The sequence below is a fragment of the Oryctolagus cuniculus genome, chromosome 8 (assembly GCF_964237555.1).
Source record: "Oryctolagus cuniculus chromosome 8, mOryCun1.1, whole genome shotgun sequence".
Lineage (NCBI taxonomy): Eukaryota > Metazoa > Chordata > Mammalia > Lagomorpha > Leporidae > Oryctolagus > Oryctolagus cuniculus.
Window position 1 is genome coordinate 120939272 of NC_091439.1, and position 19361 is coordinate 120958632.

General features: G+C 43.4%; 1 protein-coding gene across 11 annotated transcripts in view; it reads right to left on the reverse strand.

Annotated features, from left to right (window-relative positions):
• The window catches only part of LOC108175735 (tolloid-like protein 1), a 302561-nt gene that overhangs the window by 43774 nt on the left and 239426 nt on the right, over nt 1-19361 (reverse strand). For all 11 annotated transcript variants that reach the window (XM_070048144.1, XM_070048142.1, XM_070048140.1 and 8 more), the window contains 3 exons: nt 12106-12220; nt 2184-2470; nt 1611-1704 (listed from right to left, as the gene is read on the reverse strand). In XM_070048144.1, coding sequence (XP_069904245.1) covers nt 2392-2470; nt 12106-12220 — 194 coding nt within the window. In that variant the 3' untranslated portion in view covers nt 1611-1704; nt 2184-2391. The remainder of the gene's footprint in view (nt 1-1610; nt 1705-2183; nt 2471-12105; nt 12221-19361) is intronic.

Sequence of the window (19361 nt, forward strand, 5' to 3'; positions counted from 1 at the left end):
TTATTCTTTTCCATGTATATATTATTCCTAACTTCATTTTTCCTCCCTCATCAGAAAGGAAGACATGCTCAGGTTTGAAAAACTGTAAATCACAATCATTCAAAAAGGAGAGGATAAAAGCCACCATAACCCCTTCACTAGAATGAGCATGCTAACACGGAGGATTACCTTCTGTGCATTTATCCCATTCTTCATTACAACTAAGGTGACTTTAAACATCTTTGCACGTGAATGTTTGTTTGCATTTTTATTTCTTTAGAGTAGAAGATGGCAGAACAAGTGGATCATAAAGCACTAACTGTTTTGTGATCCTAGAATGCAATATCTAATTTCCTTTGGGAGCATTTCTTTCAATGCTGTTTTTCTCAATGCAACCCCAGATTACTAAGTCTGAAGCTAAAGCAGCAACTCTTAAGGTTCCAAAGCAATCATACACACATCTGACATCCTAGGAGCAGTGAGTCTCCCTTTCCATGCTCACAGCCCAGGCAGGCTGCCAGGTGTCTTCCCTGTGAGAGCCCACAGGCGGAAAACTCCACACCTCCTGGGCTGAGCTCACTCACTCCCTTCTTCCTTCTCCTGACAGGCCGGCACCACTAATCACCAAGCATTAGAACTAAGAGTTATCCTGAACCACCAATGTTACCTAAGTTCAATTGGTTAAGTTGTACCAGTAGCTACAACTGAACTGTCACTAAGGCCAACTGGTCCTATTTCACACAGACCTTGCACATCCTCCCCCTGCACAGCCACTGTCCCAGTTCAGAGTCTCATCGTGTCACCTACATAACTGCAATAGCTGCTCCCAGAAATTCACTCTGGATTTAAATCTATCCCAATTGTCTAAAATAAAAAGTCATACCATTCCATCAACATCTGTCCTTACACAACCACAACCACACACACAGGAAACTCAATGTATCAAAACCAAACTGCTGATTTCCCCATGAAACCTCTTGCTCTGGCCCCCTATCTTCCCCTGCAATAACTGACCCACCATTTCACCAGCAGCTCAAGTCAAACCCTAGCATCATTCTCACTCCTTCATTTCCATCAAGCCATCAGTGCCACCTGTAAACTTTCTCCACTTCTCTCCATTTTCAGCCTGAGCAGATTTGAAGCAGGAGCCTGCAGCTTCCTCCAGGATTCCCAAACAGTTGCAGGAGACCAAGGACTTGGGTACTCTTCTACTGCTGGGCCGGGCCACAGCAGAGCTGGAATGGAAGCGGAGGTGCTGGGACGGAAGTGGAGGTGCTGGGACTTGAACCACCACCCATATGGGATGCTGCTACTTCAGGCAGCAGCTTCATCCACTCTGCCACGGCTCGGCCCGCCCCCACCCCCAAATGCCCAGGTGGTTGCACTCGTGATCCAGCTGGCTGCTAACAAGCCCAGGAAAGCAGAGCAAGAGGCCCAAGGACTTGGGCACCCGAACCCACACTGGAGTCCCGGATAAAGTACCTGGCTTCTGCTTCAGCCTGGCGCAGCCCCAGGACATCGTAGCCACCTGGGGTGTGAACCCATACACTGACTCTCTCTCCACCACTGCCTCATCAGTAACTCTGCCTTTCACACCAGTCTTTAAAAAGAAAAAACAATCCAGTACTTACCATGAGGTGTCAGAACCTTGGACAGGCTGGAACAGAGCACAAAGGGATTCCTGGGGTTTCTCTAAGCTTCTGCTTTCTAGTCCTTGTGTGCAGTCTGTGAAAATTCACCGGATTACGTGCAAGTTAATTCGAGTGCCCCAGGCCAGTTTTCCCGCACACACATTACGGTTCAGAACCACCCAGAGAAGAGAGGCCGGGAGTCAAGGCCGCTTCTCACGGACGTGGCCAAGACTGATTCCAGCCAGGGCCAGGAAACCTCCAAAATGGAACCCGGGCCGTGGGAAAAGTTCTTCCTCTCCCAACCCCCGCCTCCACCCGCCCACCAGCACTCCTGTCACACTCGTCCTCCCTCGACGCTGCCCCACACACCTTCCTTCCCCTTCCTTCCACGCCACCCCACCTTCACGCCACCTTTTCCTTCTCCCCCCTTCCTCTCTCCTCCCGAATCTCCCTTGGCCGCCTCTCTCCTCCTCCTCTCCCCTCCACCCCTCACATGCACACCCCTTGCCTGCTATCTGCACCCCAGGCCCCACCTACCCCGTGACGACAGCAAGGCCATCGCGCCCAACTCACCAAAGAGCGTTTCTGCTCCTCTGGAACAGGAGCCGAGGCCCGAGGGGTAGACTTCCAGACTGCCCAAGAAGAGGACCGCGCCTACACATTTCCAGAAGGGCAAGGTAACTGATGCGGCTGTCCCGGGCTGCAGTGTCTCTGATTCAGGCCTGACCCCGGAGGCACTGGGTCTCACTCAGGCTCCGCCAGCAGCATCGAGGACGGCTCCTCAAGACTTGAACAGGCTTTTGGGCAGGAACAGATGAGGAGCAGACTTCCATCTGAGGATGGCTGAGCAGGAGATGTACCTACGGGTACAATTCCTGGTCACAGCGCAGGGCGCAAATTCACTCCCCACAGGCAGCTGCCATGGCGCCATGGGACACATCTGCATGCTGCTACGTCCAGTGTGGGGTGCCCAAGAGCCGATTCCAATCCCGCTACTCCAGGTTGGGAACCAGGGAGGCAGCCGCTGATGGCCCAGGTACTTGGATCCTGCCTCCTTCCCTCCTGGGAGTCCTGAATGGAGTTCTTGCCTCCTGGCTTCTGCCTGGCCCGGCGCTGGCCTTTGAAGCCACTTGGGGAGAGAAGCAGTGCATGGGGCATCGCAAGCACTCTTGCTCTCTCTCAGTGATTGCCCATCTGGTGGTTCGCCCTCCTCCCAGGTGGCTACAAAGGCCAGGGCTGGGCCAGGCTGAAACAGAAGCCAGGGACTTTATCTGGTGCTCCATTCTGAGAACCTGCCACCGGGCCCCTGGCTCCTGAATACTGGCTCCGGATCTGCTCAGCTCCCATCATTGCGCTAATTTGGAGAGGACCAGCAGATGAAAGACTTACTTTCTCTTTCTCTCTCTCTGCATGTAACTCCGAATTTCAAATAAACAAATAAGAACTTTATAAAAAAAAAAAAAAAGGGGGGGGGAGACATAGCTATAAATAAAGTACTACATCACGGCCAACTACTAGAGTTTATATCGAACTTGATACTATATGCATCACCTAGCCTATTAACACAGAACTCCTGTGGGAAGGATAGTTAAAACCCGTGATTTGCAAACCCTTCCAAAAAGGAGACAAAGGGGAAAAATCTTCCATCTCATCCCTTCGGACCAACATTTTCCCAACATCCAAAACAAATGCATCATAAAGAAAACGGCACATACGTATCTGTCATGACTGCGCTGTCACATTCCTCAACAAAATATTACCAAACGCACTCCTGAAGCACAACCAAAGCTTAGCACACTGGGTGCAACTCCAGGAATGCAAGGATGGCTACCATACCCAATCAATATATCACAGAACAGAATAAACATGGGGAAAGCCCACAAAGTATCCCTATAGACACAGAAAACCTATTTCACAAAAACTCCCACCGCTTTGGCGATATCAAAATAAAAAGGAATCATCAAATCAGGAACAGAAGGTAAACCTCGGCTTGACAATGGCCTCTCACTGAAAACCCACAGAGCGCTAACATCACACCAAATGCCAGTTAACCGGAAACTGTCCTCGTAGACCAGGAAACAGACGAGCGTTTTCGCTCTTATTCCTCCCCGTCAGCAGTCTCGGGGGTCTCGAGCAGGGCGGCTGGGCCATCAAAACGCAAACAGACGGGAACGCGGGGCCGCTCCAGGAGGAGACGGAGCCCCTCTGCTCTGGCACAGCTGCTCGCACACTGGGGAAAGTTCCAGACCGACTGTCCGCACAGCAAGACCACGACTCCACCCGCGCCTTCGGGACCCGAGAGCAACAGGCACGCCGGCAGCGAAGACTCGCAGCGGGAAACCCCAACAGCCCCCGCATCACTCACCGCCAAGGGGGCCCGGTCTGCTGGCGGCACAGGGGCCCGCGAAGGCCGCTGCTTCCACGAAGGGCCGAAGAAGAGAACCGCGCCCGGGAAACGGCGCGGCAGCCTCGGGCCGCAGCCTCTCTGAGCCCGGCCTGACCCCGGGGGCGCTGGGTCTCCCGCAGGCTCCGCCGGCAGCGTCCAGGACGGCTCCCGACGGCTCGCGCGGGCTCTCCGGCAGCAGGGGACGGGACCCGCGAGGACTCCTACCTGAGCGCCGCGGGCCACAAGGGGCCACTTCCGGGGCACAAGGGGCCACTTCCGGGTCACAGCGCCGGGCGCAGGCGCACTCCCCATGGGCGGCCGCCGTGGCGCCGCGGGACGCACCTCCGCGCTGCCTGCCGCGTCCAGCGTCCGAAGCCCCAGGGCTGCAGGCGGGGCGGCCTCTCCAGCCTGTGACCCAGGGACCACACCTCCCGGCCTCCTGGGCGCCCTGAATGGAGGTCAAGCCTCCTGGCTTCTGCCTGGCCCGGCGCTGGCCGTTGGAGCCTCTTGGAGAGAGAAGCAGAGCACCGGGCATCGCGAGCCCTCTTGCCTCTTGCTCTCTCTCACGGATCGTCCCTCTGGGGGTTCAACCCCCAGGTGGCTACTAAGGCCGGGACCGGGCCAGGCCGAAGCAGAAGCCCGGGACTGTATCCGGTGCTCCACTCTGGGTTCAGGGGCCTGAGTCCTTGGGCCGTCTCCCTCTGCTTTCCCAGGCATGGCAGCAGACAGCTGGATCCCACGGGGAAAGGCTCCCAGGAGGGGCCGGCGCTGTGGGGGAGCGGGTAAAGCCACCGCCCGCAGCGCCTGCATCCACATGGGCGCCGGTTCGAGTCCCGGCTGCTCCACTTCCGGTGCAGCTCTCTGCAGAAGAGGGCCCAAATCCTTGGGCCCCTGCACCCATGCGGTACACCCCGGGGAGGCTCCTGGCTCCTGGCTTCAGATCCGCTCAGGCCTGCCCATTGCAGCCAATTGGGTAGCAGACCAGCAGATGGAAGACCTCTCGATAGCTATTCTCTCTCTCTCTCTCTCTCTCTCTCCCCCTCTCTCTCCCTCCCTCCAGCCCTCCCTGAATTTCATATAAATAAGATCTTCAAAAAAAATAAAGAAAAGGAAGACATAGCTTTAAATAAAATACTACATCAAGGCCAACTATTACAGTTCATTACAATTTGATATTATATATATTATATATATATTATATATATATTATATATATATATTATATATATATATTCACTAAGTGTGATGTTTTCCAGTTTCATTCATTTTCTTGCAAATAACTGAACTTCAGGTTTTTTTTTCTGCTGTGTAGTATTCCATGGTGTAAATAGCCCATAATTTCTTGAGTTGATGGGTATTTGGTTTGATTCCATGTCTTTGTTATTGTGAACTGAACTGCAATAAACATTGTGGTACAGATAGCTCTTTTATATGCTGATTTAATTTCCCTTGGGTAGATTCCCAGGAGTGGGATGACTGGGTCATGTGGAAGGTCTATATTCAGATCTTTGAGATATCTCCACTCTGTATTCCATAATGGCTTGACCAGTTTACATTCCCACCAACAGTGGGTTAGGGTACCTTTTCTTCCACATCCTCACAAGCATTTGTTGTTTGTTGATTTCTGTATGAAAGCCACTTTAACTGGAGTGAGGTGAAACTTCATTATGGTTTTGACTTGCATTTCCCTGATGGCTAGTGATCCTGAACATTTTTTCATGTATCTGTTGGCCATTTGGATTTCCTCTTTTGAAAAATGTCTGTTTAAGTCCTTTTCCCATTTCTTTCTTTTCTTTCTTTTTTTTTTTTTTTTTTTTTTTTTTTTTTTGACAGGCAGAGTGGACAGTGAGAGAGAGAGACAGGGAGAAAGGTCTTCCTTTGCCGTTAGTTCACCCTCCAATGGCTGCCACAGCCGGTGCACTGCAGCCAGTGCACCACGCTGATCCAAAGGCAGGAGCCAGGTACTTCTCCTGGGCTCCCATGGGGTGTAGGGCCCAAGTACTTGGGCCATCCTCCACTGCACTCTCTGGCCACAGCAGAGAGCTGGCCTGGAAGAGGGGCAACCAGGACAGAATCCAGTGCCCCGACCGGGACTAGAATCCGGTGTGCCGGCGCCGCAAGGCAGAAGATTAGCCCAGTAAGCCGCGGCACCGGCCTTGCCCATTTCTTAATTGGGCTGTTTGTTTAATTGTTGCTGAGTATCTTGATCTCTTTGTATATTCTGGTTATTAAACCTTTATCAATTTTACAGTTTGCAAATATTTTCTCCCATTCTGTCGGCTGTCTCTTCACTTGCTGATTGTTTCTTTTGCAGTGCAGAAGCTTTTCAGTTTGATATAATCCCACTTGTTGACTCTGGCTTTGATGTCTGTGCCTCTGGAGTCTTTACAAGAACTCTTTGTCTATGCCAATGTCTTGTAGGGTTTCCCCAATGTTCTCTAATAATTTGATGGTGTCAGGTCATAGATTTAGGTAGTCAATCCATTTTGAATGGATTTTGGTGAAAGGTGTAAGGTAGGGGTCTTGCTTCATGCTTCTGCATACGGCAATACAGTTTTCCCCGCACCATTTGTTGAAGAGTCTGTCCTTGCCCAGGGGTTGATTTTAGTTCCTTTGTCAAAGATAAGTAATTTGTAGATGCTTGGATTGATTTCAGGTGTTTCTATTCTGTTCCATTCTTCTACCCTTCTATTTTTGTACCAATACCAGGCTAATTTGATTATAACTGCTGTGTAGTATGTCTTGAAATCTGGTAGTGTGCTGTCTCTGGCTTTGTTTTTGTTGTATAAGATTGCTTTAGCTATTTGGGGGTCTCCTGTGTTTCCATATGTATTTCAACAAAGTTTTTTCTATACCTGAGAAGAATGCCCTTGGTATTTTGTTTGGTATCACATTGAATCTGTAAATTGCTTTCTGTAGCATGGACATCTGATTATATTGATTCTTCCAATCCATCAACATGGAAGATTTTTCCATTTTTTTGTATCTTCCTCTATTTTCTGCCAGTTCATTCCTAAAATGGCTGCAGTGATCAGAGCAGGGCTGATCTGAAGCCAGGAGCTGGGAGCTTCTTTTGGGTCTCCCACACGGGTACAGGGGCCCAAGGACTTGGGCCATCTTCCGTTTTCCCAGGCCAGAGCAGAGAACTGGATTGGGAGTGGAGCAGCCAGGACTTGAATCCAAGAGCCCGTATGGGATGCTGGCACTGCAGGTGGCATCTTTACCTGCTATGTCACAGTGCTGCCCCCTTAACCCTTTTTAAACATTAATTTTGCCCCTTGTGATTCAGACAGTCCAGTTGCTATTCCGCCATCTTGGAAACCCCCCATGTTTGACTCTTCTCACCTCAAATATTCCAAGATTAGAACAATAGAAGTGCAAATAACACAGTTACACAGTTAATAACCACAAAAACATTTCAATTTTCAATTAATATGGTTATTACAAAATATGAATCACAAAAAGTACATGAGATATTTTGGAACCATTTCTTTTGGTACCTATCATTGATAAGAAGCATTTTAGATAAATATTATCATTTCTTGTTGTGCAATGCCTTCTTAGGAGGCCAAAAGCATTTCCTTATTGATTTTTTTTTCTTCAGTGTAAATGAAGCAGAAATTAACATGGCTAGTTTTGTCCTACAACTTCTTGAGCCTTACCCTCTCTGTTGTATTATGCCAAATCTTTCTCTTTAATATCAGCAGCATCGATTGGTGCCAGAAACACTGATCTAGACATAGTGTTAATTATCTGCAGCTGCACAGCCTGCAAGGGAGCATAAAACACTGGGCTTCTTGCTCACAACATGAAGAAACAATGAGGAGAAAAAACCCCTCAGCTCGCAGCATCTACAGAACTTTTTCCCATGGTGGGAATATAAAAAAGTGCACCATATTCAAAGCTTGGAAACTCATTCTATACTTTATATTAAGCCATCTAAATAATTCATTATTTTACCACACTGGAAAAACACAGTGAAGTTTCAGTTCTTTCTTAGTATTTATAAAATGGTTTGGTTCTCACTAATAATGATAATGATAGCAGAAATTTGGCACAAGAACACAGTTATAACGCAAGCTTGAAGCCAATTCTGCATAGACAAGTTTGAATAGCTGACACCACCATTTTCTACACTGGCAGTGGTGGAGGTGGTCGAGGCTAGTGTACAACACATAATGAGCCACCTAATCAAGAAAATGGATTGGGGCCAGCACTATGGTGTAGCAGGTAAAGCTGCCCCTAAGATGCCAGCATCCCATATGGGTGTCAGTTTGAGTCCCAGCTGCTCCACTTTTCTTTCAGCTCCCTGCTAATGCACCTGGGAAAGCAGTGGAAGATGGCCAAGTCCTTGGGTCCCTGCACCCATGTGGGAGATCCAGAAGAAGCTCCTGGCTCCTGCCTTCAGATCAGCCCTGCTCCAGCCATTGCAACCATTTGAGGAATGAATTGGTGGATGGAAGATCTCTCTCTTTTTCTGTGTCTCTACCTATTTCTGTAACTCTTTCAAATAAATAAAATAAATCTTTACAAATATATGATTATAAATAAATATTTTTAAAAAATATTAGTTAAGCTATTACAAATATGGTGAGCACTATAAGATCAAGATTCTAAGGTAATGTAGATGTGTATGAGATATAGATTAGGGGAGAGGACTCAGCATGGCCTGTTTTCTAAATGTAGGGGCTCTGCCTGCAGACACAAGCAACAGACTACATTTCCCTTCTCTTTCATGAGATAAAGTGAAGAAAACATAAATTGTTTCTTTTCATCAACAAAAAAGGAGCAATTTCTAATCTGAACTGTGTAAATAGTCAAAATTGATTAATGAAGCCATCTTTCTCTGATTTCTCTACCCAACCCCCAAAATACACACACACACCCATACACACACACACATCTGCAAATCTATGATCTAGGTTATTTATATTAGCTGTCTTTATTGATCAGACTTCCTGGCAAAGTTCTTCCCCAAGGATTATATAAACATTCACTATGTACTGACATTCTCAAAGCAAATATAGCATATTAAACATCCATCTCAATATCAATTCTTTGCAAACTAGCTTTTAGAGAACACAATGTGCACTGAGTTTTTAAACAGTCCCTGTCAGTATCAGAACAGCAGTAAGTACTAGGTACACAACACACTGAAGTCCACTCCCTAGCCTTTTGGTTTCACCTACTCCTCAACTCCCCTCCTACACCAAAGCAAAGCTACACACAGTTTTGTATCCAGCCAGGACTACTGTGCCTATCAGTTTCTGAGAGTCTTTATTACATCAAGACAGAAGTTTCTCTTTGTATGTACTTCAGTCTTTGTGCAATCATAAGTTAGTGAAACAGCAGGATGGCACAGACCCTGCTCTCACTAAGTACAGTAAAGCTATGGATTGAAGCTTGGAAAATCTGAGCTCTGTGACCTCCAATCAAGGACTCTAACGTCTCCTGGCTTCTGTTGTTCAACAGGTGTTCTCCCAGGCAGGAACGATATTAACTGCGAGGGCCTCAGTTGCTTGTGGATTTGGGTCAATGCCATTTAAAAGTTGCTAAATCAGTGCAGATGGAAGCTTTCACTATATTTTCTTGAACTTGTGATATAGCAGTTTTTTGCTTTTAAATGAAACTAATCGATTAAGCCTCCAACTTAGGGGAGGGATCAACCACAAATTCATTTTGACATTGCCCTCATTTATTTTCCATGAATAAATCTTAACAAACTTTTAAAAAGTTAGTAAAAATTGAAGTAAAATGTAAGTTGAAATTCATGCCTATGGGAAGTCTCCCAGAAATTAATGAAAAATAAGTATTATGAAAAAAACAGGACATGGATTTCTAATGGAAACACATCATTTAATTCCATTCTTCCAGAGCTTTTTGAAGTCTCCCATTTTTATAGAATTTATATGCAAGTACGCTAAATCCAAAAATCCAATTATTTTCTGACCATATCCAAATAGCAAAATTCCTTGATTCATTGACTTAAAAGCAATACATGAATTCAGTCGACCATCATAGGAAATAGTAAGAGAATTCCTTAAAAAGTATTAAAAGCAGTAAATACACCTGTTTCCTTTAATTACTCCATGACTTTACTTGGCTGCGGTATATTCCAACCTTTACAACTCAGCACCAAATAACACAGGTGATTTCTTAAATTTCTGATCCTTCTCAAAACACAGCCCACCCACTCTGTAGAAGTGAAATTGACACTCTGAGAAGCAATGACTTGTCTTGACAGTTGAGGAACAGTTTTGGTTTTTTTTCTTTTTTAATACTATTTGTTGAATACTTCCATCAACATAGAGTTAAACATGTGTGTAGAAAGTCAACTAAAAATAGATCTCCGTAAAATATAAGAGTTAAAATAAGAGGGGGAGGAGGAAACAAGGTTGGGAGTATGAGTGGGAAAGTAGGCATGGTGGGAAGAATCACCATGTTCCTGTAAATATGAAGTATATGAAGTTTGTAACTGTAAAGCTGTATAGTTCTGCATTAATTCCTACAGAGCTACTTCTAAGAATACAGTTTAAAAACTTGCCCCTTAAGCTTTAAACACTTTAAAGTAAGTCCTCTTAAGCTGGGTGGTAAAAATACCATCTTAAGTGTTAAGGGTCTGGTATTAATAATAGATAGAATTAAAAAGGAGGGAATGTTCCAACATGGGAAGCAGTCCACACAGCAGACTCATGGAATGACAATTACTTTAAATAGCACTCTGATCTCAGAATCAGCCCTTACAGCATTCTGGTCTGGCTTGAAAAGCCCACGAGAGCATTTCAGGAATGGAAAGCCAAGATACTGTGGCAAAAAATGTCCTACATGAAGGATTACAGTGCATGAGACCCCAGTGGAAAGAAGTGGCCATCAAATAAAGATGTACTTTTCTCTGAAGGGAGGAGAAAACTTCCACTTTGCTTATGGCCCTGTCTAAATAGTGATGGAGTCTGTGGACTCAAAAGGCTTCCAGAGCCTAGGCTGTTCATGTCAAGATCCTCAGGTGATCACTGACCTCACACATAAGAATGTTAATTATTAAATTTACAACAGGAGTCACTGTGCACTTACTTCCCATGCAGGACCTCTGTCCTCAAAGAGTTGTATTATCACCATATCTAAGTGTTCCCAAAAGAGGTATAATTCTTGGGTGCTTTGTTAAAGTTAATTAAATTAATAAAAAAAGGAAAAGTGGAATTAACTTCAAGATGCAATGACTTTGAGTAGCCCTTATCTTGATTGTTTTCTGTTTGCTTTGCTTTTTTGTTTTTTGGTTTTTTTTTTTCACCATGCAAATTGTTGAACTCTTTACTTAGTACAGAGTTGATATTCTGTGTATAAAATTAATCATAAATGGAACTTAGTGGAGAATGGGCCTGGGAAAGGCAGAGGAGGGAGAAGAAGGAGTGGGAAAGTGAGTGGGAGGGTAGATATGGTAGGAAGAATCACTATATTCCTAAAATTGTACTTATAAATTCATAAAGTCTGTATTCCTTAAATAAAAGGTTTCTTTGTGGAGAAAAATAAAAAAAAAAAACCACACAGCCTACCTTACAGGAACACTACCGATTGTTAGAACACACATTTGAAATCCTTTCTTTCCCCTTTTTTGTCAGCCCCCAAAGAACAATATTTGTGCTTCCTAAGGAAGATATCCCAAAGAGTGCCAGCCCCAAATCTCTATAATGCAATTGCTAGCTTATTTCTTTTACAAACATCAGTCAATTTATTTCTACCCTTTAAATTTGTTTCTAACCCTTTCCTGTGGGAAAGAGTAGCCACAAAAAATATTGAGAGGGTCCCAGAACTATAATTATTCTTTAAACCTTAAAAAACACAAATATATAGAAAAATATTTTAATACAATGTTTGAAAAATTTCCTTTAGTCAACAGTAAATGCATGCCTTAAATTCTGTAATCCACAGTGATTCTGATTTATAGCAGTGTTTAATCCAGGTGAATCAGAATTGGTTTAGTCAAGCTTCTGAAACTGTTTCAGTAAAACTCTGTACACAAGATTAGCAGACACTACCAAATATTTATGTTTCACATTTGTTTGTGCTAAGGAGTACTGTTCTATCAGCGGCATTTAATTTAGCCATGTTTACCTGTGTGTAAGCCTCCGGTGACTAACACAGAGTGCCATCTGAGGATCCTGGGCAATGCATACTTTATGGCGACTGCACTTCATCTTTAAGCATGGACCTTTAGCTGGATCTAAAGCTGAAAATAAGAAAGAAAGAAATTGCACAGAAAATGTTAAAACCAATTTCTGTTCAGGGGAGGTATCTACTCTAGTCAAACACAGTGGTCGCAAGTAACTTCCACAACATTGACGTGTAACTGTTCTTCACCTTCTTCCTCTGGTAAGAGATGCTTTTTCTAGGCCCCGGACTCAGTGTTTGCAGTTAATCTCCTTCATTCTATGCAGAAGCTAAAATGCATGGAGTCCTATGATCAAATAAAGTATAATCAAAACAAACTTTAAGACCATAACTCTCTGTAGTTGCTACCAATGTCGTAACACTTGAAGTGGAGATATAAAGTGGGGATGTGCAACTACAGTATTTTATATCAGTGAAGAACTACAATCCGTTTTTCCCTTCCCTATAGTTAGATGTCGGTGGACAGAGAAAAATGATAAAAACCCAAACGGATATCACTGGGGATTAATGAGTGTCTGGATGTCCAAGAAAAGTGGATAACAGAATTTTGGGGTCTGACAGCATCACAGCAACAACTAGGATGACGCATCTTCACTTTTAGATTATTTGTGCCTAATAATTGAACTCCATTGCTTCAAGAAAACCTCTTCAAGGTCTCTGCCAACACAAATAATATGTAACACATTGATAATTTTTGTCATAGTTTTATAGAGATGAAATTAAGATATTCTACAATTCATTCATATAACATTTATAATAAATGGTTTTAGTTATATTTGCAATTGTGAAACTAACATCGGGGCCTGCACTGTGGTAAAGCCACTGCCTTCAGTGCCAGCATCCCATATGGCCTGGGTTCGAGTCCTCCCTGTTCCACTTCTGATCCATCTCTCTGTTATGGTCTGGGAAAGCAGTAGAAGATGGCACAAGTGCTTGAGCCCCTGCACCTGTGTGGGAGACCTGGAAGAAGCTCCTGGATCCTGGCTTCAGACTGGCTCAGCTTCAGCCACTATGGCCATTTGGAGAGTGAACCAGCAGATGGAAGACACACATACTCTCCCTCTCTCTCTCTCTTTCTCTGCCTCTGCCTTTCAAATAAATAAATAAGCCTTTAAAAATAAATTAAAAAAGAAACTAACATTACAATCAATTTAAAATATTTTCACCAGCAGAAAACTCAAATGTATCTTCTAGTTATCACCTCTCACTCTCTTCCCTCTTATTACTAAACAAACATTAGTCTAATTTGTGTCTCTATCGATTTGCTTATTCTGGACATTTCCTATAAATCAAATCATAAAGTAAGTGGTCTGCTGTGTCCATCGTCTTTCACTCTGCACACTCTATCCTCTTGGTTTTGTTAAATAATGTTATTGTATGGATATTCTACATTTTACCTATCTATAGACTAGTAGATGAGAAGTTTGAGTGTTAAAACTTTCTGGGTATTATGAGTAATACTGCTATGGGTAATCCATGTTGGTTATGGTCAGTGATGTTTCGTTGAGACTGATTGTTAAGGGACTGTTGGAAGGGGAGTTGGTATAAATAAGGGAAAGGAATTGAGAGTACAGTTGGGTCCATGCCAAAATTGAGAGAAGAAATGAAAGATGGAAAACTGAAAACATTCTAGGGCATGATTAAAAACAGAGCCAGGATGACCAGAAAAATATGCATTTGGAATATGCAGAAACACTGGTATTTAGAAGGGCTCTGGGCTGTCCCAGGAGCATAAAAGGTAGATCTGAGTCAAATTCCTTCAGACATTAAACCTTGCGTAAACTCAAACCAACATCTGTTATGCACAAACCATTTTTAGCTTTAAATGAGTTAAATCTTACTTAAATAAGGTGAATATAATTTGATTATTGATGAACTTAATAAAATATGGATAGCAATATATGTAAAATTAACGCATTTTTGTTTAAAAGATACAAAGTAATTGCATGCAAAACTCTTGTTTAAGCTTTTAAATAAGCATGAGATTTAAAATAACAAATAGCACAGCAGGTGTTACGGCTCAGTGGGTTAAGCCACGTCTTGGGACAGCTGCATGCCATATTAGAGTTCTGGTTGGAGTCCCGGCTGCTCTTCTTCAATTCACCTGGAGAGGCCATGGATGATCACTCCAGTGCTTGGGCCGCTGCCACCCAGATAGGAGGCCTCCACGGAGTTCCAGGCTCCTGAATTCAGCCTGTTCCAGCCCTGCCTGCTGCAAGCATTTGGGAAGTAAACCACCAGATTCCAGAACTAACTAACTCACTCTCTCTTTTTCCCTGTCACTTCTCATTTGAAGTAAATAAATCTTTTAAAAAGTAATATTAACACTGATAGTTGATGAAATATTATCTAATCAATATCATGTTTTACCACAATAAAATGGTCAAGACATTAAATGCATCCATTTGTAACATACACATTTCAATCTCCTCCATACTAAAGAAAGGTTTGGATTTTTGGCCATTTGCTAAAAAAAACAATGATCTGATAAATTAGCTTCTTGTAGCTGCAAAGTAGCTTCAAAATTAAAATAAGCTATATTAAATGTTATTTTCTAAAAATGTTGAATATACTTTGATCACTACGCAAATGCAAAAGGCTAGAACATTTTCATTATCCTATGTTAGTTTAAACCACCAATAATTTAGAAATTCTCATCAACCCACTGCAGCTAAAAATCATAGAATCTCACTGACGGACAACATAGAAAAGTACAAAACAGCTTAGAAGGCGTTAAGCATGTTTAAAGCACTTCCAGATCTTCATTTTGAGATCTAATTATTGAGACTGATTCAAAAAATTAACTAAACTTGGATTTTTCTAACAAATAATGGCTGACAAACTCTGTACTATACACAAATATATGTAATATACTCACTTTGATTATATTTAAGATAGGATATTTTATTTTGAAAATGAAAAGAAATATTTTCATTTTAAAACACAAACATTGCATGTGAAATATCATTGTTAAACAAATGCTATGATATCTTGAATGGAGACTATTAGTATCTTGGTTATTTCTCCTAGTTCACATAATCTATATTGGGTAGTTGTCAAAATCCTATTACACCCCTGGGCCGGCTCTGTGGCTCACTTGGTTAATCCTCCGCCTGTGGCACCAGCATCCCATATGGGTGCCGGGCTCTAGTCCAGGTTGCTTCTCTTCCAGTCCAGCTCTCTGGTGTGGCCCGGGAGTGCAGTGGAGGATAGTTCAAGTGCTTGGGCCCCTACACCCGCATGGGAGACCAGGAAGAAGCACCTGGCTCCTGGCTTCAGATCGGCGTGGCACCATCTGTGGTGGCCATTTTGGGGGTGAACCAATGGAAGGAAGACCTTTCTCTCTTTCTCTCTCACTGTCTATAACTCTACATGTCAAATAAATTTAAAAAAAAAATTTTAAAAATCCTATTACACCACTAATGTTATATCTCAGAATAGAAACTGGGGACTCAGAAATGTGTATACGTTAAAAAGAGAAAGATTATACTAAATCTCATACATGAAAAAGACTTTCATGAGAATGTTTTACATAAAATTCTGCATAAATAACAAATAAGTGGAGAATTATTTGTAAGAAGGTAAAAACACAATAGAAGAACAGGAGCAGGAACAATCAGACCTATTGTTAGGATCTACAATGAGCGTGCATGTAATTTTAGCCATCTGTATTTTTTAGTAGAACTCTCACTATTGACAACTTAAAAACTACAAAACACCACACACTGTAAATACAGATGCTCAAAATTTTATTCTTGAAATCATAACAATAACACAACCAATTTCCTCTTGGCTGAAGCCCATAGGTTAGAATCAATCCTGTGTCTTAAAGAGGCCTGGAATATACTTTTCACCTCACTCTGTTGCTATCTCTTCTTTCCAGATTTCTCAACATAACATCTCTTACTTATTCTGCATCATTTACTTAATTTTTTTCAAGCATCCAATAAAACTACCTCTGGAAATGTTTCACCTGCACTGGAGTTCACTTGTTCATATTCTTCTCTTTATCCCAGTCTTTATACTCTTTCTGATTGAGGTACACTAACCTGGAGACCTAACAAATACTATGGCATTGGTTTTGCTTCAGAAAAATGCAGCCTGTATTTCAAACAACTGACTTATAATTTAACCTTTGAGTTTCATTCAATTTATGATGTGGAGTTTCCTACATTCTTGAATCAAAATGCTTGGTTTTAGTCTAGAGTTCTTCACTGACTGCCAGACCATAATGAGTTCACAAGAATAGAGCCTGACCCAGCTGCTAATGGACAAAATGTCTGAGTCGGCAAAGTTGTGTAGGGGTTGGGCAGGACAGAAAATGAATGTGAATGAAAACTGAATACTGTAAGAAAAGACCCACGTTATGAGGAGAAGATCCAGAAGACTAAGGACTGAGGATGCAAACAGCAGGTCAAGAATGCAAACTAGGATAGCAAAAGGAGTTGGGGGCCAGCACTGTGGCATAGCAGGTTAAAGCCCTGGCATCCATATGAGTGCTGATTCTAGTCTCAGCTGTTCCTCTTCCGATCCAGCTCTCTGCTATGGCCTGGGAAAGCAATGGAAGATGGGGCAACTCCTTGGGCCCCTGTACCCACGTAGGAGACCCGGAAGAAGCTCCTGGCTTTGGATAGGCATGGCTCTGGCTGTTGTGGCCACCGGGGAGTGCACCACTGGATGGAAGACCTCTCTCTCTGTCTCTACCTCTCTCTCTAACTCTCTCAAATAAATAAATTAAAAAAAAATCTTTAAAAAGGAAGATAGTAAAAGGAGTTGGGCAGTGCATTCTCAACACAGCAAATGAATTATCAGTTTGTATAGGTGGCTTTAAGAGCAGGAAAGGCAATACTTGGCATCACTATGGTGTAAAAGCAGGATTAATATCAGTCTCAAGAACTCAGAGAAACTTTAACGGTGTAGTATGGCATTCCTAAAAAGCACAATGTCATTTCTGGATAGTTGCAGTGCTTGACCACAAGCCTGAATTTTAAAAGATCAAATACTAGTGATTCTAAGCTACAGTGATCTTAAATCACACTAGGTAAAGTGCATGGTGGAGTTAACTAGAGACATTATCCTAGCTCAGCTGATTCCAGAGAAACAACTCTCAGTTACTTGACAAACTTAATTCTAATATCTTTGATTCAGGGTTTTGAAAGACCAAATGGTGCTAACCAGTAATCTCTAAATTCTAAATTGTAAGAATCGGCAACAAAATGAAAATTTAGACTAAATTATGTCACATGCTGTTGTGAAAGTTGATTATTGCATTTTAGCATACGGTTTGGCACCAGATATCCTACATGGAATGTACTCTGTCATCTACAGTCAACATTTTTATTGAAAGAGAAATGTATAAATACGGAATCAGGATAGATTGCTAACGGGCATATAATTGGATTTTATAAAAGTATTTATTTGTTTGAAAGAGAGAGAGAGAGAGAGAGAGAGAGAGAGAGAGAGAGATCTTCCATCCACTGGTTCACTTTCCAAATGACCATGACACCCAGGTACATACTAGGGGCCAGGAACTCCATCCAGGTCTCCCACGTGGGTGGCAGAAAATCAAGTACTGGATCCATCACCTGCAGGTTCTCAAAACCATCAGTAGGTGTTGGATCAGAAGCAGAGCAGCTGGGACTCAAATCAGCGCTCTGATTAGGAATGTGAGCATCCCAATGAGCAGCTTAAATGGCTGTGCCAAGTCTTCCCTGAGGGGCAGGTATTCGGCTTCAGTTAAGATGCCATTTGGGATGCCCACATCCCATCTGGGAGTTACTGGGTGAGAGTCCCGGTTCTGCTTCTGATTCCAGCTTCTTGGTAATGCAGGTGATCACTCAAGTAGTTGTGTCCTATGGCGGAGACCCAGATTGGGCTCATGGCTCGGCTCCTAGGTTCAGTCTGACCTAGCCATGGACTTTGTGGACATTGTGGAGTGAACCGGTGGATAGATGACTTCTCTCTTTCCCTTTCTATAAATGCATTACTTTTGGAAAAGAATGCCCTATTCAGGCCAACAGAACACAAAATGCACATGTTGTTGGTATTGTGAAAAACTCTAAAAGGCAGATGGAAACTTGTTACTTTTTGGAATTTTACTTTATAGTGATTGCCATGCCACTGCATTATTTTAGGTAGGAGTCAGACACTATCAGGTCTTCATGGTAGCAAGATCACATACAAGAGTTTGGAGATACTCTGGGTGGAAGTGATAAGAAAGGGAAATGAATCAAATGTCCAGGACAGAAAGGATAGGAATCTGATCCGAGGAAGTTTGGTGTTAAGACAGAGAGGAGAGGACACATTCTAAAGTTAGAATGGAGACAGATTCACCAGGGCCTAATCAATGAATATGAGGAAATTGGTCAGAAAATAAAGAAATGGTGATTGAGAGTGATTCCAAACAAGAAGTAGATTTCAGTGGCAAGGAAAAAGGGAATGCAGAGAGTTTGGTTGTGAATACACTAATGAAAGTGCGTTGCAACCTCTTAACAGTATAAACAGAGGTCTCCTGTGTATCTGAATCTGGTGTTCCAAGGACAGGTTGGGTGAAAGAGGTGCTTTTGGTGGACACCATTAAAGATTATACACTAAAAACAAAGTCTTACAAACTGATGACATTATTAGAGTGCTTACTTAGTTTGATAGCTGTCGCTCCCCCTCTTCATGGAGGAACAACACTGAACCCTGCCTAGGCTTCATATCCGAGTCACGGCACCATTATGTCGCTCCCCCTCTTCATGGAGGAACGACACTAAACCCTGCCTAGGCTTCATATCCGAGTTACGGCACCATTATGTCGCTCCCCCTCTTCGTGGAGAATGACGCAGGACCCTGCACTGTTCTTTTGTCTGCTCGGCCCTCCCCGGGTTTGCTGCTGGTTCTTCCTGGGTTGGCTACTGTCCCTTCCACCTCCGTGGAAGGGCGGTTCCCCCTGCCACTTTCCCCACTTCCGCGGGGGAGCGGCACACCGCCGGCCGGCTCTCTCGGGGGCTGCTCAGATGTTCCTTCAGATAGAAGTTCCCCTTAGATGTTCCTGGTGCATGTTGTCTCTCTCCTCCTTTATAGTCCTCTTCCACCAATCCCAACTCTGCTACCCACATGCCAAGTACGCTGCTCTCCTCCAATCAGGAGCAAGATCAGCTCCTGCAGCTCATCACTCAAGCTGGTGAGAGGCAGCTGTGTAGAAGCTGTTTACT